Source organism: Sceloporus occidentalis, unplaced genomic scaffold (genome assembly GCF_023333645.1).
Source record: "Sceloporus occidentalis isolate IW3139 unplaced genomic scaffold, rSceOcc1.0.p SCAF_9, whole genome shotgun sequence".
NCBI classification, from domain to species: domain Eukaryota; kingdom Metazoa; phylum Chordata; class Lepidosauria; order Squamata; family Phrynosomatidae; genus Sceloporus; species Sceloporus occidentalis.
Window position 1 is genome coordinate 43,817,788 of NW_028316989.1, and position 27,385 is coordinate 43,845,172.

The 27,385-nt window shown below is 41.7% G+C and overlaps 1 protein-coding gene across 1 annotated transcript in view; it reads right to left on the reverse strand.

The window, feature by feature from the left end:
* AGBL1 (AGBL carboxypeptidase 1) overlaps positions 1-27,385 on the reverse strand; it is a 310,343-nt gene that overhangs the window by 201,129 nt on the left and 81,829 nt on the right. Inside the window, exon 17 of the mRNA XM_089538005.1 lies at positions 24,349-24,502. Within this exon, the coding sequence (XP_089394131.1) occupies positions 24,349-24,502 (154 nt within the window). The remainder of the gene's footprint in view (positions 1-24,348; positions 24,503-27,385) is intronic.

A 27,385-nucleotide genomic window follows, 5' to 3' on the forward strand; every position in this document is an offset into this window, starting at 1 on the left:
TTATCCAGTCATTACTGCATATTCCACTCCATTCTTCTCTCCTAGGAAAGGTTTTAAGCCATCAACTCCTAACATCCTGCCCTTAGGAGACATTTCTGAGCATAAACGTGGGTGCCATGGCACCAGCAAATTGGTCTAGTTCGGAACCAGATTTCAGCTGTGCACTTCAATAGCTGTCCACCCCATGTTTTGTTGGCAGCCACTGAGACACTTCCAATCCAGCTGTGCCGAAACTGAGCTATGTTTCAGGATCAATAGACTATTACCTATTTGCAATTGTATAATTCACTGTTACTTAGTTCATGTGTGTGTGTATGTGTGAAAGTGTGTGCATTTATTCTTTTAATAAAACTACATTAATTTGGAAACTGCCTCCAGAGTTCTCTGGGTCGGTCGGAACTGTTAGACATAAATGAGGTCTCCACTTTCTGTTACCAAAAGCCTTCTCACTGCTCCCCATTGAGCTAAATTAATTTCCCCATTGAATATAATTAGTGGGTGGCCCTTCAGGACTCACTGCCATTTCGGTAACACCCTGGTCTGCAGGGCTATAATCCAACGCTTCAACTGCTACATCATACTGTCTTTTCCTGAACGCAACAGCTTGCTACAATTTGCAAGGATTAATTGACTTGTTACTGCAGCTTGCAAAGAGGATCTATGTATTTACTTAGTAAGCTTCCTCCTTCTATCCCCATTATTGTAACTACAGGACTCACCTCTACTCTGTTGGACATTACCTTCTGGCTAGAAACAAGTAGATTAGATTAAATGTCCCTTATCCTGTCTCCCTAAGTAAGTGATAAAAAATAATCCCCAGCCCCTTTATACCCCCTGTACAGCTTTAATGACTAGCAGTTAGCAACTGTGGTTGGTATTTGAGGTATAATGCTTAATGACACCATCAGATGCCATCCCAAGGTCTCAGGGTTTGGCCTGAAAACCTCAGGACTTGGGACAATCCTGAGCAGGCAACCCTAGGTAGCCCATTGATCAGAATTGTTTGCATCTGGCATCCCTGCTTGGCTAGGTTAATCCAGGGCCTTCCTTAAGATAAGGGCAGTTTCCTTGCACATTGTGCAAGATTTCATAATGGGTGGAGACATTTCAAGGCTACTCTCGAAGGCCAGCTCTTTAAAAACATTAGGTGGCTGTGTTGAACAGAGCCCTTATTGGATTCTGGGGAAGCTGCCAGCAAGCTCAGGTTAGCTATTTATCTCCGCAGAAACCTCATGTGGCACATAACCTTCTCCGAGAATGTAAATAATAAAAAGGGGGAAAGCGCAGGAACCTTTTTCCGCTACATAAAGTCTCATCCAACATATCACATCTTGTTACACTGCATTACATTCTGACATGCCCAGAATATAACACAGGACCATGAGCAGATGCCAGCCATGAAAAGGTGAATAGGGAGGGTTGCCAGGAATTTTGTTCTTGTCTTGGAGAGGGCAGCAGCCTTCACAACTGTGACAAAGAGTTATTCAATGGGGGCAGACAGGGTGCCTTTTCAGCTGCCACTGACATGTAAAAGTGGAGGGTTTCAGGAAACTCCTCCAAAGGTACAATTGATGCTACATCTGCAATATCTGTATGGATTGAGTACAATTTGAGGCACAAGGAATGAGGACTTATAGCATGGAGTAACCCTCAAAGCCCATCTATCCCACCCCTTTGTTCTATTACAGATATATCTCACTTTATATCTCAGTATATATGTTCTGGGGCATTACCTAGATGATTCTTAGTATGATTAATGATGCATCTTTACACTTGAAGATCTTATCTACATGTTCATTGCTGCCCTTCCAAATCAATGGCTGCATCTACAGTGTCAAAATAATGCAGTTTCATACCACTTGAACTGCCATGGCTCAATGCTATAGAATTCTGGGATGTGTAGTTTTATTAGCTATTTAGCCCTCTCTGTTTGCCACAACAAATTATGCATCTCAGGATTCCACAGGATGGAGCCATGGCAGTTAAAGCAGTGCCAAACTGCATTGTTTCTGCAGTGTAGATTCAGCCTTAGTCTTCATCTGATTTCAAACTTGGAGAAAAGTTCTTGATAGAGGGACTTTCTTTGGCACACACACACACACTGACTGGTATCTCAAACATGTTAATTTGGCACCATCATTGTGCCAGCTAACCAAATAATGTTCAGCCTATTATCCTGGGCTTTGAATGATATTGAAAGGTATTTAATATCTCTTCTTTTGCTTTTATCTACAGAGTTGATTTCATTTGCCTTCTTGTTAGCCAACCTTTGGGTGTGTTTTTATTGCTTCTCTTTTATAAATGCTCATGAGAGCTTTTAAAGACAGCAGGAAGCACATGAATGTCATAGATAATTTCAACTATTTCCACAAAATGGCAAATTCCAGCAAGTAGGGGCTTCTGTCCCAGAATATGTGACCCCTTGGAGGTCTACTTGCCCATCAAAACTCTTTCAGTAACACAACTCTCTACCCAGTGGAACATAGTTTCAGAGTCAGATGTCAGTAACGTCTATTATGCATAAGATCTGGCCACTGTTTTTAGAAAAATCTTTTGACTCTGTGTTACATAAGGGAGATGGGGGGGAATGTTTGGAAAACAAGAGGACTCTGATGTTTGAGAGGGTTCCCGCTTGCCCAATTTAATGCGGAGAAGGGTTTTGAGGCTTAAAAAACAACTTGGGAGTCCCACACTGAACAATTGTGGTAGCTCCCCACCATTGACAATCCCTTGAATGTCTGAGAATGTTAACTAAATGTTAAGCGAAATGAATATTTCCTCTGATGCGCTGCTTTTGCTGCTACATTGGGATTTCCTCAGAGATACTGTGCCTGCCTTGCAAAACAAGTCAATGCTAATGCAATCAGAGAACAAAGAATGCTAAATGCAAGACAGGTAAGGAAGGAAAGTCATATCCCATGACAAGCACCAGTTGAGGAAGAACGTCTTCCCCAAAAGCGTTCAAACGTATTATCAGGTTGGACAAACTGACACTATGTAGATTGCCTGTATCAGATGGTCTAAGCAAGTAGACCTATCTTTTGTTCTTATAAGCACCTATCATGGGTGAAAAACACATCAAGGTTCATTAAATGTGTGTGGAGAGAGCAAGTGCTGCTACTCAGGAGCCCTTCATCCTAAACAATGATAACCCTATAATTGCTCTTTAACTACTGTGGCAACATCCTGGAGAATCCTAGGATTTGTAGATTAGCGGGGCACTAGAGCTGTCTGGCTTAGTTAATTCTAACTAACCCTCCTTAAACTGCAAATCCCAGGATTCTACAGGATGGAACCACAGCAATTCAAGTGAAATCATAATGCTATGACTGTATAGTGTGAAAGGGCCCTGGGGCTTTTCCTCCACAATGAAGGGCATTTTTTCCTCCCTTTTGTTAGCTATTACTGGGAATTATTAGCAGATTGTTTAATCTTACAGTATATTTATTAATGCGGTATGTTTAGCCGATTTATGTGACTACTCAAGCCTTGACTTGTAATGGTTGCATTATCTGGAAATGTAGCAGCACCTGATTATGTAAATTGCACTGATGTTGCCATAAGCTGCCTTGAGCATGGATTTACCAAGCAGAAGGCAAAAATGACAGAGAGGGAGGCGGCTGAAGAGAAAGCCAGATCAGCAGTGAGAGTGATTACTTGAAACTAGAGCTGTGTGGCTCTTAAAATTTCCCACACTATTTGTAGAGAGAGAAGTTATTAGGGAGGAGATTTCACTACAGTTCCCAAGAGAAGGAGTGAGAGAAATCAGACCATGGGTTGTTGCTTCTTTGGTGGTCTTCACTGTCCTCTAGGGCAGTAGTTCTCAAACCGGGTGGTTAGACCCCAAAGGGAGTAAGAGAGTTTCTCAAGAGAAGTGTGAGACTTGGAGACCCTGAGACCTCCTCCTCCCCAAACTTTTTTCTTTCTCCTGGAGGGAAAGAGAAAGGCAAGGAAGGAGTTTGTACAAAAGTGAGTCTTGAGCAGGTTGGAATAATTGTATGAAGGAGGTAGTGAATTCCTCCCTCTGCAATGACCATAAAGTGGCATATACTAGTGTAGGTTGTCACTAAGAGGATGCCAGGAGATATTGGAGTTGGGGATTCTTGTTACTGCTGCGTTGGGTAGGCCTTCTGGGATCTGAAGTGCAAAACAAATGCAGGACTAGGAACCACTGCTCTAGAGGAATGCTCGGCCCAGAGCTTTAGAGAAAAGGCAAAATGGTGTGCAGGTTGAGAACACAACTGCTATTGCTGCCACTTTCAACACCTCTAACTGGGGTGTCACCTCATAGGGTGCATAGCCTCTGCACCCCTTAGTGATGCCACTAGTTGAACTCCAAATCATCTGGAGGACAAAAGGTTGGGAACCACCGTTCTAGAGCATAGTGGTGAGGGGATGTCTCTGATACAAAAGATAAGCTAGGGCATAGTTGGAGAAAGTTCTGGAATCAGTCTAAGTCATAAACACTGTCCTTCCCACCCATCCACCCACCCAAAGTGTTTGAAGAAGTTCAATGCAGATTAACAGGGAACAAATGATACAGACACCAAACTATTTCTAAATTCAGAATTTCCTCCCAACTGCTCTTCACCGTTAAATTTCAGCTGTCCTTGTTTCTGTTGACAGTGGTAAGGTTTTTTAACTTTTTCTTTCCAACAGCTTTCATCAGTTTTCTCCCTGCCACCTTCACTTCTTTTCCTGACCCTGCTTCCAAACACGCCATGTACAGACACAGTTCATGGATAAATGAACCAAGAGACATGCTGCTTGGGTCTTTCCTGCATTATATAGCTATTCCTGTGTGTGTTTGTGTGCCTGAGTGTGTGAGAGAGTGCGTGTGTAGCAAACTTGCATGTATATAATATATAAAGAGACATTGTTAGATCTGCACGTGGCAAAAGGGAACATTGCAAATGTTAAATTGCTTTGCCCATGAACTGCCTTGTTTGCCACTTTCATATCCTGGTGGGGTTATTTCACAAGCCGTGTTGCCTGGCAACCTCCTTTTGTGGCAGCCGTTCTTTGAAATGTGCTCACCTTTTGAATGAGAGATGCTCTGAAATGATTGGTCTGCAAAGAGAAGAGTCCCAGATATAGGAGCAGGGAGCCCCTGTCGCTCTCCACTTGACAATCCCAAGAGCTTTGCATGAATCAGCTTTGAACACTGTTTCTTGGCTGGGCAGAGCATGGAACAAATCAAGCCTGTGTGTTGCACTGAACACAAGCATGCACTGCCTGCATTCTATGAAATTCAGCTACATCCAGCATTCTTGGACAGCTCTCATGCACCCAGCCTGCACATGGAAACTTTACTTTTGGGGACTACAACTCCCAGAATTGCTTAGCCAGCTGGACCAATAGCCATGGTGGCTTGGAGATTCTGGCAGCATTTATCCAAAAAGGTTCCTTTGCCCTAGCTCTGCCCTCAGCACTTCAATATGGTCCACCTCTGATCTGTACCAAGGACTGAAGCTCTGATACTGTCATCATTTTAATTAATGACATGACCTTCCCTTCACTGAACTGATGCTGCGTGAAAAGCATGGCGAGTTATCCAGATGACACATGGATCATAGCACTTCTACTAGATGATGGTAATCAGTTGTGGGTCCATCCGTTGGATGACAGTGAAAAGGAGAGGAACTGGGGGTGTCAAAAGCTATTATTTCCTCTTTCTTCTGAATCTGATTTTTTTAAGCCTCAAGGCTTTTCCAATACTGAATATACTGTGAATCTTGATAACAGCAGTGTTCCCCCATCGAAGCACAGAGACTAATTTTACACTTACAGAATTGCATGGCTGGTGTGTACTGTGAAGCTGCACAACTGAATGTGCACCAGCACCTGCATGTGTCTTCTGCATCCATGCACAACCATTTAACCATGCACATGTGCATGCCCATCCATCTGCCATGTGCATCCATACCAATGCGCAGTGTGTATCCATGAGACATAGCAACATATGAACAACTTTGCTTCTACAGCCTCGAACTGAACACGACCTTTCCATGTAAGCCAAAAATGTCCCAACATTTTCACAGGCAAGCATCTGTATGCTTAAGGCAACAAAAATATACCAGCCCATGTGTTAAAAATACAAATTGAAAATAAGTTGTTCAAAATTAACAAAAGTCGCATTCAGTAACTACATTCATTTCCAGCATGGAGAGGACCGTGTTGAGTCTGCTGCCACAGATTCAGCCCAGGATTCAAATCTTCACTCAGCTGTGGAAACCCCAAGTGACATTGGACAAGTTACACATCCCTGCCTCAAAGGAAGGCAACAACAAACTTCCTCTGAACAAATTTTGTCAAGAAAATCCCATGTTACATTCACTTTAGCAATCCATACGTTGAAAATGACTTGAAAGCATACGATGACAACAAAACCTTGGGCTAGTCATTATCTGTCGGATCTAACCCCATTTCACAGAGTATTTGTAAGATAAAATGACTGAGGAACATATATACTGCCCAAATAATATTGTAGGAAAAGTGGAAGAAAAACATAATTATTTCAATTAATAATTTAATCTTATGCATATCTGTGTTTCATATTGCTACTTAATTCATGCATCCCTCCATCCAGGTGTGAGCTGGGCAATGAAACTTGTGTTGGTATGCAATGGCCAGAATGATGGATGGGGCAATGATTATCATCACAGATGTTAATAGCCAGTATATATGCATTGCCTGTGCTTTGTTTTATTTTAGCCTGAGATCGCTAGCCTGCACCTAACCATTAGGAAGAGCAGATTTTGCAATTGTCCTAGCTATAGAAAGCCACAATGGACAGTAACCATCTTTTGGAGATAACCCAGCCAGGTCTTTGATGCAAAACGCATCTGAAAAAAAATGCAGCTTTCAGTACCGCTATGATTGAATAGAGAAGATTACTCCTGGCACAGAATCCCCTCATCCTATCTCTTCTTTCCTCCCTCCCTGATAGCAACACTGTTGTCATTTCCTAACACTGATGTCACCCTAGTAAATGCAGACAGTGTTAGATTGGAGTCACAGGGGCAGAAATATCCATCATGCACCATTGCCATGATATCTACTTCAAAGCCCAAATTTGTTCTGAAGCAGAAGGCAATTTGGGATCCTCTTAAGTATTTTACGTGGATCGTTGACCTTCTTGTGGTGTGTTTTGAAAAGGGGGCCTGGCATGGGAACACCGTATACTGATATAGATTGCTTTTTGCGGAACTGAGGCAGTATGCCAGAAACATGATAGCTGGGAAAGAAGAGCAGGGGAGCCCATTTCTTCACTGGAGCTTTACTTACGAGTGAATAAAACATCATTGGGACCTGTTTCATAGCCTCCAACATTTCACAGATGAAAACTGGGACAAGAGTAGCAAAGCAACATCAAAGTGTGGTCAAGATGGCAAAAAGAGGAAGATCAGACAAACTATGCGCCTGAACAGACAGGCCAAAATAAAGCTGCTTCGAGCCACTTTGGAGGTATGCTGTTTAAATGGCATATGCATCTTAAGAGGCCCAAAGCTGTGCCAAAGCTGCGCTCCAGTCCTTAGGACAGCAGCATGGATTTGACATGGTTTCTGGCCTCTTAAGACGCATGCTTCATTTAAATAGCACACTTCCAAAGTGGCCTGAAGCAGCTTTATTTTGGCCTGTCTGTTCAGGCCCTACAGGAGGATGCAACACTTTGCTTTTGCCTGAATCTACTGGGATGGGTAAGATTCCCCTCTTCTCATCATTCCCTTGCTCAGTACACTGGACTGATTTTGCACATTGGATTCAGTTTCTCTGGCTTTTTTTTTTTTTTGCAAGATCTGCATATTTCAAGAAGCAATGTAGACTCACACAGCCTAAAGGATGCTCTGTTCCAAAGCTAGGATAGGCTGAAACAATTCCTTTTGCCTGTCCTACTGGGAAGGGCAAGATTCTCTCCTCTCCATCTTACTGAGTTGAGCACAAACTCCTTTTTGCACTTTTGAACTCACTTTGTAGCAACTGAAGTAAGGTGAGGACAAAAAGGTAAAATGGGAGGGGGAGACAGACATAAAGACATTTTAAAGTCAGTTGAGAAAATGGGCTGGCATCAAATTAACTGGGGTCATATTTGATAAACCAAGACATTGGAGGGTATGTATTCTGGTGCCAAATTATTCCAAGGTGGTATATGACGTATGGTTTTAATTTAAAGTTTTAAACTGTGAACCATTATGTAAATGCTGCTAATGAGGGGAGAGGAGCCAAACCAACAATAATATCAATCATATATTATCATACCAAGGGAGTTAATACAGTGCTCTGAACAGCAAAACTCATAGCTAGGTTTAAACCTAGTTTAATCCAATTTGGAGAATCTGTGTTCCCTTCAGCCTCGGAAGGGGAGAGGTTTTCTGTAACATCATCCTCCGTTATTCGTAAATGGTAGATGAAAAGTCAGATTAGCAAGTATAAATACTGAGACCTATCACCCTTATTGGGTCCCCAAAAGAATATCTTCTGCCTGTTTGCCCTCTAGAGATATAAAGGTCTTTCCCCCCCTCATCCTTGATGAGAAAAGTGCTTTGAAACATCAAGATGCTCCAGAAGAAATAAGGGTCAACCACCAAGAGATTTTTTGATAATTCAGGACATTTTTGTTGAAAACCTCATTTGTAGGAAAGAAGCTTTGTCGCACAATTTTTTCACAAAATGAAGTCCCAAAGTATGTGCGCACACACAGAGACACCAAAATAAAAGCCCAGCTTCATCCGAAATGATGATAATAAATGTATCATGACAATATTTCATATGTCTAATTTTGTTCCATTAGCATTTGGGCTATGTATATATATATGAAGAAGGAGGTTCTCCGAAATAAGATTTGTTCTGGGCCATGAATACTTCCATTTTAGAAAAGTAGTGAAGGTGTTGAAAGAGACAAAATGCTGTTTTTCACATTAAGATTCTTACCCTGAATAGATTTTCTCTAAGATATATCCCTTTTTACTTTGATGGAGATAAAATAAAAAGCCTCTCCCACAATTTTGTCCGCAGCAAAACAAAATAAGCTGTGGGAGTCTGATCTATAGATAGATAGGTAAGTAGATAGATAGATTGATGACTCTTTAAAAAAAGACTCGAAAAAGCACTTTCTTAAATATGTTCACAACATTCAGAAATAAATCATGCTGAGTTCAATGGGACTCAATGGGAGTTCAGTTGGTTTAGGACTGCAACTTGAATATGCTGAAAGTGCATATCTTCCAAATGCCCATAGGAAACTATCAGTGGGGGAAAGAGAGGATTATGCTTTCTTGGGTTCATTGCTTCACTGCTGTGTGCTCCACAGTATTAGAGATACCAGAGGTAAAGGATCTTTCAGTAAGAGAAGTTTTGGTCAAGACAGGCTACACAGAAATGGTGAAACAGCTTGCCAGGGATTCTCCAAACCCAGTGACAGGTCTTGCCTCCAGCACAAGACCAAACACACTTTTAAATAATGTTTCCTGCATTTTATGCAAAACCTCCCTTGGTGTGGCTAAGCAGCACACACACACACACACAACACAAAAGGCCAGGCTGGTTGATAAAAATCAGCCCATCTTCAGGTGTTGCATCTTAATCGTCCATGCAACAAAGCAAGTACTGCAGGTTTCAATTCTGTGTATGAGCACAGAATTGCAAACTCAGTCTCAAAAACATGCAAAATCATCCCCATGGCCAGCAAACAAAAATAATGTCTTCACTGTCATGTAGTGAGAATGGGAAAACATAGCTTTTTCTCATATACATTGCAAGGACAAGCCAAATCATGATTTACTTCCACAGTTAGGAAAGAAATACCTGCGCATTTTCCCCATTCTCATGCTACCCCCCCACCCTTGAGGACAGCTGGGCTCTGCAGCATACTAACTGAACATTCATCCAGGCCTAGAGCAAGCCAACAAGTGAATGGACTGCATTACATCTGTACTGCATGCAGTGTATGGTTCTCTGTCCCCACCTAGTGATCCAATACGAAATATGCAGTTGTAGTAAATATGTGAACATCTGAAGGCACATAACAACAACAACTGTTTGATTTGCATAAGGTAATCCAATTCTCAAATGGTAAAGGTGTGGGATTCCAGATTCCTTGCTGCAAAGCGGAATGGTCAGTGCCTTGGCCAAATCCCCTTGGATGGGCTGGCATTTAGTTCGTGAGAATTAATCATGTTGTTTTGCATGACATATGTTTCCTTTTTGCTGTTCATTTTCTATGGGGTTTTTTGGTATTTCAAAGTGTTGGAGGGACATAACTTGCCTCAAACACCCGAGGGACTGAAAACGTTAGAAATTTCAAGAAATAAAACTCACAGTCTTAACAAGGGAATGATTAAATAGAGGCAGCTAGGCTTGAGCTTATCATTTGCCATGATGGTTACGGCTGATGAAAGGTATGGATTACACCTTCATAGAACATAAAACCATTAAAGATACATTATAAAATAATTAAGTTAAACATAAACACTCTGAATTCTGTCCACGTTCCCAGCTCCCAAAGCCCTGTGTTTAGCCTTCCAGTCACCGATCAACTTGCGGTGACCCCTAACCATAAGGTTTGCTTAGGCAAGGAATACTCAGAGGTGGTTTTGCCAGTTCCTTCCTTTGAAATATTGCCTACAGCACCTTGCACTCATTGGAGATCTCCCATCCAAGTACTAACCAGGGTTGGCTCTACTTAGCTTCGAAAATCAGAGAAGATCTGGTACCTTTGGGGCATTTAGCCTTATTCAGATGTTATTCAACTTTCCCTCTATCTCTGCCTGCCCTAACTCACTTCATCCTGCTTCTATCTGACTCTTTAACAGGCCAGCCTCAGGTTTATATACTTTTCAAGCTGTGGATGGCTGAATCTGTGGATAAAGTATCCATGGATAAAGATGTCCAGCTATATCTTAAATTTGAGCTTTTCACTGACATGGCATAGACTTTTTGCAATTCCTGACCTATTGGCCTAACCATTTACAATTGTTTTCTCTCATCCTACTGTTAGGCCTGGCAACTGATGATGTATTTCTTGCATCTGATGAAATGGACTGCTATTGATAAAACCTTCAGCCATAATAACTCTGTCTTTATTTTCTTTATTCGGGCGAAGAAGAATAAATATGTTGGGTTACAGCATGGAGACTCTTCCCGTCTGTATTCTTCTTCTAAAAACTGCACTGAAGCATCCGCTTCAGTTCAGCACCATAGTATCTCCTAAGGAAATAAGCAAAGACTAAATCCTACCTCCTGTTGGCTGGAAGCCATTTGTATCTATCTGCACAGTGCTATTTTGGTAATCCTTTTTTCATATTTACATCAGGGAACATCAAAAATGCTTTTAAAAGAAACATCACTTATCCAAATAAAAGCGTACCCATGTAAATCATATTGTCACAACAAAATGGATCACTTGCATATTCCATGAAGCTCATTTATTTTTCTTTCTACGCCTCTCAGGAAGCTTTTTATACTCTTATGCCTCACATGAAGTATATGACTTCCGCCTCACTACAAAGCTCACATTGTTTAAAAGGTCAGCATGGTTGAAAAGGGGGAGGATAAAATGTATAAAGATATGGCTGGACCTAAAATGAAACACACGAAACACAATCAGATTTGACTGTTATTATCTTGCTTATGTAAAGAAATTATGCCTGCAAAAAAGGATGGGGAGAGGAATTGGAGTACGCCAGGAGAAGTGTCAAGAAAAAGGGGGCTGTTTCCTTGCTATTTAATAGCAATCCTGGACCAGGCTTTTTTCCATATTGCAGAATGTGACATAGATTGCAGTGTTCATCTTCCTCAGAAACTCAGGCGCGTTAAAGATGGGCCCATAGAGGCGCCATCGTTACACGCGAGGGGCGGCGCTTCTTGACACACCTTGCCCCTCACGCGTAACGAGTATGTCAAAATGGCAGCGCCACATACAGATGGGTGCCACCATTTTGACATCGCGGATGCACAGCATCCAGACGTCGCGCACTGGAAGTGGCACTGCGAGTGCACACATTGCGCCTTGTGGCACCACTTCTGGGGCACAGGAAGAAGCGCCATTTTGGTGCTTCTTTCTTGCTGCACCCGGGAACCGCATGGTTTGGCTGCTGCGGTTCCCGGACGCAGCAACTGGCAGCGGCGCGAGACCGCCCATTTTGGGCGGTCTGTAACACGCCTCGGTTTTCATTTTCTAAAGTTTCTAGACCTCATGGCTGAGCTGGAATGCTGCTTAGGATCAGTCATAAACAGTACTGGATAAAACCATAGTCTGTTTAATCCAGGAGTAGGGCAACTCCTTCCCATGGGGCGAATGTAGCCTGCAGGCATCTTCCATTCCCCTGAAATATCTTTTGTTTTTATCTTTGATCACTGGCCAAAGATAAGAGACAATGTAAAGCCTCCAGGAGTAGAGCTCCGATTTGCAACTCAGAAAAGGATGCCATGGTACTGAGTTCTGGTTTGCTGCCTCAGAAGCAGTTGCACTCGGGCTTCCTCCTCAATAGGAGCCGTGCCTTTATTTGGCTGGTGCAGAAATGATATCCAAAACTGATCACAATTGTATCTGTCTTTTCCCACTTTGCATTGGGCCTGGCCAGTGATCTTAGCCTCTCCCATTGCCTGAATATGGCTACCATGACATTTCTCATATGGGAGTTTGGCACTGAAAAAGTTTCCTTGCACCTGAGTCCATAACCCACTTTCAGCACAGTTTCACTGGAAAGTTACAAGGGACTCATATGTGACATTTATTCACTTGCTTTTGGGACCCAAAGATATACTAGTTCTGTATATATTGTTTCAGAGATATACTGGTTCCTGTATATATTGTTTCCTTTATGTTATTAGATGAAAAACGAAGGCTTCAACTTTAGCTGCTTGAGCACACATGGCCTGGCACCTCCCTGGGACTTGGTGCCATTGCTGATGCTTTCTCCTCCATTTTTCTGTTCATTTGACAAAGCAGCGAACAAAGAAGGGCCTTGCCATCAAACAACCACAACAGGCAAAGCATGACCTGATATGTAAGAGGTGCAGCTGAAGGCTTCAGGCTGCCAAAGACCAGGATTCACACAAAGGTATTTGTGGCGCCTTTGTCTTCGCCTCCAGTTTGAAGAAACACATTTTCCCTCTGCTCTGCTTCAAAACGCATTCCTGAGCAATATAGTTTGACCTTACAGCAGCAGTAGTTTACGAATCACAGCAGGCTAACACCAAGGTCCAAGAGACTTTCGCTCAAGCTAAGGCAGACTTTTCTTCCGCTTTGAAGAAAGTGTGCTGTTACAGAGCAGTCTCAGGTCCTGCAGATCCCAACTAACCTTCTGGCCTAGTTTTTGTAAAGATGCCAAACTTATAGGTGAGCTACAGTTGTCCCACCACATTGGTGGGTTAAGCTTAAATATTGTACAGTATTTGCTGCTGCTGCCTCCACACGCCATTTTTAACAGAGGGTTCCGTAACACCATTATTGCTGAGTTGAAGTAACATTTGTTTATAGAGGATTTGTTTAGTTAGTTTACCAACACAACTCTTGATCCACAAAACCTTGAACTGTTATACTCTGAAATAGGTATTCCACTACTTGCAACGGTTGTGCCACTAAAGCCGACCAAAAGGATGCGATACATCTGGCAGCTGAAATCATTATTCCCCGCATGTACCGGCAATCATGTTTATCCTTCTCTGTGTTTATTTAAATATAATGCTGTCAAACAATGTGCTAAAATTATTTGTCTGTTAAATGTTTTTGTTTTCCTTCTGCTTAAATGTTTGATTATATATTGAATGCTACAGCGTATTGTTTTCTTTCGTACTTCTATTTTCCAAATCCCGTATTCTTTTCCCAGAGGAGGGGAAGTATAGAACGTTCCTGTTCTTCCCAAACATCCCAATCCCTTTCTCACTCTTCTCTCAATATATTCTCTTCTCTGTATAGTAGGCAAATCATGAGAAAGTGGCAAAGATATTTGTCCAAAGCTTGAAATGACTTCAGGTCTTTCATTATTATGAAAGAGGTGCCCAACTTTTTGCGCTGCAGATGTTACTGGGATGCAACTCCCAACAGCCCTAGCCAGTAAAGCTGGCGATGTGGAATGGTGGGAGTTGCAGTCCAACAAAATCTGATGTACACTGATATCCAGAAAAATTCATACTAAAATCAATCAGCCTTAAAGACGTTGCTAGATTCCTCCCCACTCCACCCCATTTTCTTTCTTATTCTATGACATAAAAAGAAGACATCTTTAGTCTTGTATACACTCAGACACCTCAAACCCAATGCTTTGGGCTGCCTCCTTATTTCTTCCTCTCTTTTGGAATAGGATGCACCAAAAATATATTACCTTTTCTTTCACTGCCTTCACTCCAGAGTGGAGAACGCATTACCACCGTCTTTTCCGGTGATGTGCAAAGCTACTCAAAATGAAGGAGGCAGACAGGTTTTGCCTCCACTTCAGTATTGTTTTCAAGCACAGTACTTTATTCTCCTCTGTGAAATGAGTTTGCAAACAGCCATTCCTCGGAATTGAAAACAAATTGAGAAAAGACAACACTAGAAATAAGTACAGTGGAAGGGGAGTTCAAATTACCATGTTGGTATTTTGGCTGGCTAAGAGTGGAATGTGAAGGAAAAGGATAGGAAATAGAAGGTATTCGTTGGGTAGGATTGGGTTTGAGAGATCTCTATTTCTAATTACATTCAATCTAGACTTTAGTTTCTTTGAAATTGAACTCCTTTCCATTGTTTCTCAAATACATATTGGGCAATTGTTAGTGAGACAGTGTGCCTTATCGCTCAAGGAAAGAAAGCAGGAACAGAGCTGGAAAGTAGCAGATTTCTCCATGCCTTATCACATAACATCATAGCATTTCAATTCTCTTCCCATGGAAGACAGTTGTAAAAGTACACCTTTTTTCTAACTGCAAAAATCCACTCAAGAAAAGGCATGCTTTTATGACCATCTTTCATGGGAGAACTGAAGCACCACAACCTCATGTGGCAAGGCAAAGAGAAAGCCATTACTCTTTGGATCCATTTCCACTTTCTTTTCTTGTGTGATAAAGCTTGGACACTTGACATCTCCGAACTAATATCAATAGCTATGGAATCAATTAGCAAATTCACATAGTCAACAATTAAGGGGTATGATGAAGTGGGGTTAAATGTACCCTAATGATCACAGCCATTGTGAGTTACCCCTATTTGTATCAGCACAATCCCATTCTAACATCTGTATTTTGGTCACATTGAAGTACGACAGAATGTTGGGTATGACAAAACGTTGGACAATACCCAATGTCAGGATTTGATTTAGGTTTTCTTTATAGATATAAAGATGCCTGCCTCAAAAAAGCAAAAGCAGGACCCTTAATTAGCTCAACTATCCCACTTAATAGTTGGTTAAACAAATTTAGCGAAGGGGGAAAAGGGGCAAAGTGGAGAGAGACTTGTAAAAAGCACTATGAAGTATCCAGAAAATTACATTCCCCTCCCAAAACTAAGTAGCATGACAATTGCAACTGATAAAGCAAATTAAATTCTAAATGCACTAGCAATCTGATAGATATCATTTTGCAAAATGTTACTGAGAAAGTGCTGCCGCTGGAAAATGGAGTTAAGGTCCAGAACGCGCTTTGTCAGTTCTGAGACCTGATCCAATTATGTAGGGTTTATTAACATAAATTTAAGAATGGAGGAAGGATAGGACAGAACAAAAATTAAAAAATCAAAGACTCTAGATAAACCTAACTACATATTCAGGCATGCTGTATGGCAGTGGAGATGGGGGCAGGTAAGTCTAGAAATCATCTGATCTCATATAGCTTTCCTTCCATGGCAAAACAGGGCTTCCCCTATCCCTTCCCAGCAATCTCTTCCAAAGATACTCATCTTACATCATTATAAGGCAAGGTTGGTGAAGTCCCTCCCTGGGGACATGCTTCATGTAGCCTTCCAAAGGCTGTTTTTCTAGCCCTTAACCTCTCCAGTGTCCCCAGACTGCTCTTTTCTGGCCAACATTAATCACATCTCCTGCAAGCCTCCAGGTATGTGACTTCACTTTTTAAATGTCACAGTGCCCACCCCCACCAACAACGCTGTTTAATATGAAAAATCCTTGTTTCTCAAAACCATAGGAAGGCTTTCAACCAAGATGGATATAAAATATGACTATTATGACATTAATCCCAAATAGATAGACTGCAGTACTCTGTCAAAATGGATGAAGGCACTTATCTTCCTTTCCCTTTCAAACTCAAACTTGCAGCGGCAGCCATTCTCTCCCAACATGCCTCTAGCTGCCCCATTGGAGAGCAGAGTGAAAGGGCAAAGAAGAACCAAGTACCTTGGTGGGGTATTATATACTTCATCCTGTTTCTCAACCTATTTGGGATCAAAGTTACAAGAGCATCCAACATTGGAATCCTATTTCAGCTACTTTGGTTTTCTCTTCTTTTATTTTCTTTTTTAGAAGTTTGTATGGGTTACCATCTATAAAGTGTATATGGCTTCGGCCCAGGCTATGTGAAGGAACATAGGGGCTATACAGACAGGTAGCTACACGCAGCCCTTTTGAGCCCTGGATGGAGGGTGTGGCAACCACATGCCTCAGCCTCCAGAAGGAGGAAAAAGACGGTCCCAGAACACACGTCATGATGCCCCTTCCATGTAGCGCAGTTTGGGCACTGTGCCCAGCATGCATCATCATGGTGCACACTATGTGGATGGGCATGCGCCATGATGGCAGCCGGATGGCGTGGTAGGGCTGTGAGTGTGCGAACGCCAGCCCTAACCATGCATCCAGGCAGGCACAAAGTGGCAGTCTGTATAGCCCCATTCTCCCCATATGAGCCTGCCCATATCCTGAGATCTTCAGGAAAGTCCCTTCACTTGATCCTGCCACCTTGCAGGCATGTCTGCTGGGAATGCAGGAGAGGGCCTTCTCAGTAGCTTCTCCCCTGGCTCTGAAACACCTCCTTTAGGGGCTCTTTCTTTATTGCCCTTCCATCAGGTGACGAACTGAGTCCCAGTTCTGGAAAGACAGGTGGGATATAAGTAAAATAAATTTAAAAAAGTAATAGATAAATCAGATCTGCCTCACTTACACACCTCTGTTCTATGGGGTAGTGCCACTGTCTTGAGATGTCTCTGCCTTGACAGTTCAACTGTACCACGCCATAAAAAGACAGGAAGCTGACATGTTCAGAGTCACATTATTGGCCTATCTAGCTCAAGACTGCTGTCACTGACTAAAGGTGGCCGAGACAAAGCTTGGCTTTGTCCCATCTATCATACCATCCAAATGTCTGGATTTGGCTGGGACTGACCCAATGCATCCTCTGTTATCCCACTTCTCAGCTGTTTATCTACTACTACTTCCTCCCTTTATCCTCAGCTTAATTCAATTGGTGCAAACTAAGTTCAAAGTGCAAAAGTGGTTTGCACTACATTAACTCAGCAGGGGCCAGGAAGAGAGGAGACAGCTGAATCTTAGCCTTCCCAGTAGACAAAAACAAAAGCAAACTGCTGAAGCTTCCCATAGCTTGTGTTATTAATAACTGTTGGCATGTTGTGCCAGCTCCCATCCTGGTCATGGCATTCCTTGAGCTATGATGGGCTGGTTTCAACCAGGCTTGTCCAGCTCCTTCCTTCACAGCATTCACAACTGAACAGTGGTAGGAGGACATTTTGGGATTCAGTACATGGTTAGCAATGGTTAGTATGCTGGACTTGAACTTGGAAGAGGGTAGCACCACTGGACCATGTAGTAGTGATAGTAGAAGCAGCAGTTAACATGGCAGCAGAGGAGGAAAAAAGCCTTGAATTAATGGAATGATAGTAGACATTGGAGCATAAAGCATTCACATGCTCAGGATAATTTGCGTCATTAATGTTCAAGCCCCTCTGAGCCCAGTAGCAGCCATTTTAATGCTCCTTTGACATCAATATTTTGTTGCAGGAAAGATTACCTGGGGGAGGGAAAAAAAGGAGGTTCCTGCAATCACTATTAGAGAATAAAACAAGCTCTCATTCAGTTATTTGGAAACAATGGCTAAGCCATTATACTTTTTTATTTCTGTCATTCCTATGTGCATGTGAATGTGTAAAAGAAAGAGGGAGACGAGGAGTGTTCTAAGAGTACAATGGGAATATAATAGAAACGTGGTGAATGATGAATATCCAGGCTTATTCTCCAGGTGAGAAGCACTGGACTGTGACTAGAATGAAAATGCACATAAAGCACTCATTCTAGAATAGAAGCTTTTGAGACCATATCTGGGGATAAAGAGCATGTAGATTACTGTTAAAGGAATGTTCCAGACCAAAAAGGGGAAAGCTGGCAACAGCTGTATCTCATTAAGTTTTCACTCAATTCTAACTAAAATTGCATTTAGAGTTAATGTTGAGGTGACACTTAGCAAAATATATGAGTAATCCCAAGAGAAATAGAAGAATTTCCAATGCTACAACACCTTTGAAACAGTGAACAGTGGTATAAGCCACATATTACGGCTCGAGCTTCAAAAAAGAGAACAGAGGTTTGTGAAAACAGGGAGTTTGTAAATGAAGTAATATTTGAATCAGAGACTGCTTTTCTAGATTCTTTCACCCCACTTTTTTCTTGTTTATCAAAAAAGATTCTTTTCCACCATGCTTCAGTAACTTTAACTTTAAAAAAAAATGGACATGGTTTTAGATTTTATTTCTGCCTACTCTTCCTCCAATGAATATTACTGCATTTTGGCTGTAGTCGTATAGTGAAGGCAGGGCTTGCAAGATTTGATTTAGCAAAGATTTTGATTAAACAAAGATTTTAATTAAGCAAAGATTTTGATCTCAAAAGGCCAATCCATTCATTTTATAAAAGACCTGTTCCCAGTGGAGGTGAAAAACGCTAGAACCGGTTTGTCAATATAGATCAAAACAACTGCCAGCATTTTTGGACTCTTCTTGAGGGTGGCACTATAGGGAACAATCGCAATGAATGCCTGCAATGTAAAATTTACCACTATGTCACTGTTGCTGCTGTTTTGACTCTCTATATTATCCCACTTCCACAGTCTTCCATGTCCAAAAATGATGCTCTCCTTTGATAGGAGTGCCTCTGGGCAGAAGGAAAGTCTCTTTAGCTCAGTTCAAATGCTCAGCTGGCTCATTTAAGCACTACAGCATTTGACCTTTCCAAGTACGTCCCTCCAGCACTGGAAGAGTGACTGAAATTTACTACTGAACCTGGGGAAATGCAGTGTTCAGTGAAATATGCTCTCTTTTTCCCCCATGCCATAGCCTGAACTGGATATGAGGAGCTCAGTAACAGCTCAAGGCTCTCTTTTGCCATTTAGAAGGGGAAGAGAAGGGGTTCACTGCCTCCTGAGTGCCATATTTCATTGCTCGACCAGACAAACATTGGCGATTGGAAGCACGGCATGCGTAGGGTATTTGAAGGCCTTTCTGGCTGGAAAGTCAGATTAATTTCCACCCACTTTGAGAAGCATGAAAGTGAGTCCAAGCAAAGTCGCAATGAGGAATGTAGAGCAACTGAATTGCACCTTGGCTATTTCTTTCAAGAGTGCATGGCAGAATAAGTATGCTGTATCTTTTCATAGTTTCCCAACAGGTACACAGTCATCCCAGCTGGAAAAGAAATCAGTTCCACTTGACTGTGGGTGAAAAACAGTGTAGCAGCAAGCTTATGAACATAATGAGAGCCACTTTTGAATAAATAAGCATAGGACTGAATTTCATTAATGACAGGTGACATGAGTAGCCAACTTATTACAGTTACTTTATTTCCCCTTTGTCTTGGAAATATCTCCCTGCAAAGAAGGCCACAGTGTGATAGCACTGATCAAATCATATTCCAAGAATGAGGCTGTAAAGAGTTATAAAGATCTGACAGTTCTGTATGTCTGTAGCACCATCTTCAGTCACTAGGTGGCAGACTTCCCTAATTTTCCCTAGAGATTAAGTGGAATCATGTCTAGGTTACTGATTATTCCAGAGGCAAAGAGGAGGTCCTATTGTGTGGTAGGAGTGATCGAGGAGAGTGAGTAATGGGGAAAGGCTGAACAAACACTTCTGTGGAGAGGTTATTTAGAAAAAAAAAGATGAAAGGAAAAGACATCAGAGTGGAGAGGGATTAAGAGGTTTTTAACCCTTGCAAAGATGGGTCAATCTACCAGTAATATCAAATTCATCTTTCAGATAGGGCCCTCCTAACGTAAGTGGCAGGAAAAAATATATAGATCAAATGTCAGTCCATAAACAGGCCCATAAGACCTCCCGCTAGTATCCAGTTGTACATATATCACAGTGGTTAGTACAACTTGCCTCATCTGCCATGTATAAATAATGTATATACTCCCTTATTCCTCTGCTTGTGAGCCCAAACTAAGCAGCACCATGTGCCTCCAGGGCAAGACAACTCTGACAAGGCCATAATCTAATTAAGTTCCCATTTTGCTATCAGGTACGTCATCTCTTCCTCTGAAAAAAGCTATTGAAAAGACATGTGGGAGAGAGCATGAGCTCTTCATAATTAACATGCAGCAGCATCTGTCATGCAGGGAGCAGGCACAGTTATAATAACTTGGGAGTCAATAATTCATAAACCATAATGCATTATTAATCAATTATCGAGGCCCGAATTACATTTAATGAGATTAAGCTGATTGGAGCACTAAGCTGTTTGAAACGTATTGATTTAATCAATGTGCTTAATTAAACTGTGTACATTTTTCCTCACAATCATTAGTTTGCAACACATAGCGAAAGTGGCCTTTCCTTGCTGTTCTATATTCTCAGCTCTTCCTTGCTAGTCTTAATTGCATGGGGTGGAGCAAAAGAGCATTTAGTTAAAGGGAACAGTCCCTTCTTTCGTTTTAAAAAATACGGATCAAACAAGAGCCTCAGATTAAGAGGCGGCTTTCATGGATCATCCCCAGGCAAGAGACAAAGGTGCACATCTTCCAGATTTGGTGGGCTCAGCTCCAGGCAACAGGAAAGGGCTCAGAGAAACTCTCTCATTCTACTAGTGGAGCAGCAGCTTGCTACAGTTTGCAAGAATTAACTGATTTGTGAATGCAACTTACAAAGACTTTCCAAGTGGTCTGTTTCTGTACTTAGTTAACATCCACCCCAATCTTTGTGGCTCCAAGTTTCATGCTCCACCTTGCTCTGCATCCACCTTCATGCTAGAAACACCATAGTGTATATTAAATGTTCCTTATCAATGGGTAATAGCAGAAAGAGAGGGAGATCCCACATCAGATGATAGACTCAGTCAGGGAGGCCACAGGACTCAATCTACAGTACCCGACTAGAGCAATGGAGACATCTTGGAGATATCTCTTCCACAGGGTCACAATGAGTTGAGGTTGTGGGCAGTTAACAACAACAAAGGTTTTAACACTCTGACATACCTCAGAACGCCTGAAGAAGGTTAGAAACATTATCTCTCTCTGCCCCTCTCTCCCTCAAGCAAACATGGTACCTCACAGTTAGCTGCTCCACCATTGTATCTTCTCCATACAGAGCCCCATTCTCAGCCCTTCCCATGGCAGGTCCACTACTTTCCCTGTGACCTGACATCCTTGCAGGCGGGGGTTAGAATAGACTGGTAATGAGACAAGGGAGGGCAAGGAAAAGCTATATAAATTAGAATGCAAATGTTGGGGGTTTGCAACATGCGCTAAGAACTGCACACAAAACTGTTGGGAGTATATTTGTCACTGCCAAAAGTGTTCCCATAAAATAAATTTTGTCCTTCAGGCTCAGGTTTTTCCCCCATCAGACCTAACAGGCAAACACAGTTACCACTTCAGTGTCTTTACTTAGCTTGGGCATTAAGTGCCTGACTCTGTGACAGTTTAATTTCTCCCATTGGTGCAGTTTCTAATCTATAAGATGCGGCTCAAACATCATGCAAAATACAGTGTTATGTTTGTTGCAGCAGACTAGCCATGGGCAGAAACTTTATTTTGGTTGATAATGCAAAAGGCAAAATTGCATTTAGATTGCCGATTCCCAAATAGCCACACAGTGTTGATATGCAAGGTGGGGGGGGGGGGGACCATGGCACTGAAATGAGATGTAAGGGACTAAACCATCCACCTTAAGACCCTTGAAAATTCAGCACACTTGAAACAGTATACAGAAATATTTGGGATACAATGAATTCTGTGATGGCACTCTATTGTGTGAAGACAGAATGACATTTTAATAATCAGGTTCATGTAGCTTGAATAGCCGATCCATATCTCTAGAATGAGAAAAGGACCGGGTGTTGGGAGGTATAAAGCATGCAGGTCTCAATAGGTCTGTGCATATAAAATGAACACTGGGGTGGCTTCTTACTCCTCACGTTCCCATGTTCTATTACTGATAAGTAATAAGCAATTATTGTAGAAGCCAAGGAGGAATACAGCACACTCCAGGAGCCCTGTGACATAAATTGTAAATCACTGCAACACCTGTAAAGCATCAGTGGGATCTCATTGGTAGGACACACGTGCCTTGCCTTCTGCACTACAAGGGCAACTCAGAAGCAGAGGAAATCAATGATTTCATGCTGACTGCTCCACAGCACCATCTTGATAATGGCTGGTAGGCATACTTCACCACACCAGCCCAAGGGAGATAATATGAACCTATCCAGGGAACCTATGTGTCCCTGTTGGCTTTGCAAAACTGCTGTCCTAGGCTGAGAAATCCATTAACACTGGTTCCCTACTGATCTAGCTCCTGCTTCATCCCTTTACACTGCTGCCTTTCAGGGCATGTTTGCCTAGCTATACTAGATGAAGATGCTGTTTCAGAAGGCAATTAACATGAAGTGTTCCCAAGCTGCCCACCGGTTCACTGAAACATCTCCCAAGTCCCTATGTCATTTGAGGGTGTAATTCTGCCTCGGACTGGTACCAAACCCCCAGACATACAAAAAAAAAGGTCAAACTTCCAAGTAGCTCCTGACTACCCAAGCTCTCCACTATTCCTTATTCTGCAGCCAGATCCTGGCCAAAATGCTGAACAGGATTTTATAGAATCATAGAATCTTAGAGTTGGAAAGGGCTGCAAGAGTAATCTAGTCCAACATCCTGTCATGCAAGAAGACACAAGTAAAGCACTCCTGAAACCTCTGCTTAAAATTATGAAGATTTTTGCTGGGGTACAACTCACAAAAGAAGTATATATGTTCATAAATAGTTACAAAGGGGTCCCAGATATAGCCTTCTTTACCCCATAGATGGATGATTAATCAAAACTAAGTCGGGGAAGGAAGTATAGTTGTTGCTCAAAGCCGTAGAAGAGGAGGGAAAGAGAGAAAGAGAGCAGGGAGAATGAAATGCAGTGCATCTCTCAAAAGCTATAATTAGCCAAGCTGCTTAAATGAAAGAAAAATGTACATGATTATTTAGTCTTGCCCAGAGGCAGGCTTGTAGCACACAACATGGCATGGTCTCTTTCTGCCAATTCACCTAGAAAATCAACTGAATTGCATCCTTACAAGAGCACTGTTATTATAATTCCTGAAGCATGCCCTATGTTTGAATGGCATCCAAACCAACAAGCAGGTACTGCTCGATATATTTCGGTTCCTTAAGAAAGCATCCTATATGGACCTAGTGTGCTCTTTTTCCCTTCAAAAATAAAAAAAGAAGACTTTTGAGATAAACTAAGCTCCTTCTTCTGTCAAGAGTTCTACAGGTACAAATGGGCAAATCTTTCAAGAAGGATGTTGACAACATGGCAGTCTTGGAAAGGAATTGCAAAATGATAATCCTGGGAAGGGTTTTTACACAGCAGTGCAAATGACTGGGTACTTGCAACTCAACCCTGCTTTTGAACCAGGGCATACAGGGGATAAATACTTTTAAATAACAACCACCGCCCTGCTGTATATATTATTATATATGCTGCTTTTTGTGAGCCACTTTGGGTCTTACTCCAGGAGAAATTCCACAGATGAAAACAGATACACACATGGCCAAGCAACATTAGAGTGTGGTCAAAATGGCCAAAATTATTAAAAAGGAATAGCACAAAAAGGCAGAAGAGGTTACAGCATTTTGCTTTTGTCTGAGCCTACTGGGAAAGGTAAAACTGTGCCACCATCTCCTCTCCTCCCACTGAGTTAAATGAGTAAAAACTCATTTTGTACTTTGAACGCAGTCTACAGCAAAGTGAGGACGAAGGGATAAAGTAGGAGGAGGAGGAGAGATTTTTCAAGTTTCTGAAAAGGTGGGTCAACAGAAGACCAATCCCTGCCAAATTGGGACAATTGAAGAATATGACAACTGGAGCATCCAAATAGAGTGCAGAAACAAAAACGATAAAATGGACAAGGCCTAAACACATTAGCAACTTACGGAACCGCTCCAGATCATCTGTGCTTTCAGACTCAGGCATGGCAGTGATGGTGAGCACAGGGCAAGGGTTTCCTCCTAGAGTTTGGCAAAGAGTTTGCCTCCGGAAGAAGATTTTCTTGGAGTTTGTGGTTTTCTCCAGGATGTCAAGATGAGACTGCAAAAAACAAAAGCATAAAAAAAAGAATAAGAACACATTAAAAGAGTCCCAGATATGAACATAGAATCAAACAGAATCAAACCAAATTATACAGAATCAAACCATAGGTCCAAGTCAGAAATGTCAATGCTTCTTTAGGGTTTCAGAATTCCTTTCCTAGCGCTACATCAGGAGTGGAGAAAGAGTGCTCTCCTAAGGCCATTTTAAAACCTGCAACCCTTCCCAGCCTTTACTTGGTGGCATGCACAGATATTTTGTCATGTTCTCTCCTCCCATAAATTATTTCCTAAAGTTGCAGAATTTCTTAAATTTGAGATTTTCAGGAAATTGATACAAGAGGAGAATAAAAATGAGGCTTTATCTCTTTTATATATTTATTACATAGAAGAACTACCTTATCTAAATGCACAGAGCTTGTCACATATCACATAGACTTTTCCAGACTTTTCCTGCCTAGGCACATTATCTTTCCTGGACATTTCACAGTCTAGGTAAATTCTCTTTCATCTTAGAATGAACATCTTTCATACTTATAAGGCTTATGGTCCTTGAGATACATGCGTTATCTTGCTATAAGGAATACTGGTAGCATGACCAAAGCAGAGTAGAGTGGTACTACTACTTGAAAAACTGAAAGATTCACCTATGAATGATAAGGAGCCACAAAGTACCAAGCCCAACCAGCTCTAGGGCATCATTCCACATGCTTTTTCAAGCCAGACAAAATCCTTGCAGCACAGCAAGCACTTTTATCCAAGGGGTAGTGAAGTAGGTGGTAGCAGAGTTTATACCACTGAATGTGGTTTGATCTGATACCCACTTCAGCACCTTCATTCTGCACAGAAACCATAGCATGGGTTTGCTTGGTTATATATGCTGACCAGAGCTTGAAAAGGTTCCTTTTTTAAAATGACAGCCCTCAGATCCACCAGTCAGCCTGGTAAGCAGCAATACAAAAGTTGCTCAAAGTAACATTTCCAAGTTTTACTGCTAGCACTAGCCAACAAGAGAAAGAGAGAGAAAGAGAATTCAGCTATTCCATCTGTCCCTACCAAACATCACCTTTCACAGACTTCTTACAAGTCTGCCTTCTGGTCCTGTCCAACTGCCATTATTATTTTTTAATCAAGAGCTGGCAAAATCTAGACTCCGCTTTGCTACTACAGGCAAACGTACCCCAAGAACCTGTCACTAACTATTTTTATTTACAATCTTGAAGTAACTGCATCTATTCATTACTCAAAGTAATGGTGATATTGAATTCTGCCCCTTTGTGTGGTCTCCTCTCCGTGTGCATAGCTGTGCTGCAAATGTGCCGGCAGTTATTAAATGTGCATTAGATTGTGATCAGTGTTTCCAAGTCACTGTTTCCATATGGGATTTTATCATCTTTTCAGATGCATTGTACAGGTAATTGAGCCCTTGGGTTGCTAAATCACTTTGAATTCATTACTGGTCTGAAGGAAAGGAGCAGAGGGAGGGGAGACCCACATATTTTGCATGGACATATGCTAGAAAATAAAACCTAACAATATATGTCCATGAGCTGGATTTTTGTTCAACATCTCATCAGCAAAAATGGACTTGTTTTCCTAAGACAAAAAAAGTATTCACTCCAGGAGAATTATTTGAGCTGAGCAGGCCAAAATCGCCACGTAAAAGCTGCCCATTACAATCATGATTTGGCCAGCATCAAGCTTGAGTACCTCTTCATACCTCAGTAACACAGGAGAGACTTCCAGTTCCTTTTTAACATAGTGTCGCATACAGCTGAAACCACAGCCTGTTTCAGGAAAATGTTTAGTGTGTCACAAAACTATTCTACCACCAATAACATCATCCTTTCTTTCAGCAGTGCTTGCAAATAAAATTCACTTATGGGGATCCCAGTTATTCTTACTCTTGCAATTAACTTCATTTCCCTCCATGTCATCATCACAGAACCAAATCCCAGAGGGATCACTGCATGATGATGCTTCCATGGATGCTACTTTGTATTCTCTGTGATAACCAAAGGAAGGAATGGAGAACCATTGTCCCTTCTGATGCATTACAGTTCTCATAATCCCTTATTGCCAGTCAAAGTCCAACAATTAATGCAGAAAGAGGCATTTTTCATCTTTGTCCATTGACTTGACTCCCCTCCCATTGTCATCATGTATTAAATAACCAAATATAATTATGGGGGAACTGCTGTGTAAGCAGTAATATAAACACACATCTCTCACATTCTAACAAATGAAGGCTACTGGACAGCAATGATGATAGTTCAAGTGTCCATTGAATAGAAGAAAGACTTTTGACAGATCTTAGATTCTTAGAGTTATAAGGGACCACAAAGGTCTGTCATTCAAAAATACACACCGCTCCTAAAAGAAGCCTATCTAACTAGTGTTTAAAGACATCTGGAGACAGAGAATCCACTAACCTCTGTGGTAGTCTATTCCACTGTTGAACAGATTTTAAAATGCCTGTCCCTAACTTGGCAATCCCAAGATTTCATACAATGGAACCATGGCAGTTAAAATGGACTAAAATTGGTATAACTCTGTAGTGTGAAGGGCCCAAAGTAATCATACAATAAAAGTCATGTCCTCCTTAATTCTGCTGGATGTTATGGGTCCTGAATCCTGATGTGAGGTCAGGAGGATAAAGGGAGAAAATGGGAGGAGGAAAGAGAAATGGGGATATTTTAAAGGCAGCTGAAAAAGTGGGATGACACAAGATTAACTGGGACTGTCGCTGCCACACCAAGGAAGTCAGAGAGTATAGGACATCATTGTGGGAAGTCAATTGACACTGTGAAGTCGAAGGCTTTCATGGTCAGCATCCATCGTTTTTGTGGGTTTTTCAGGCTATGTGGCCATGATCTAGAAGAGT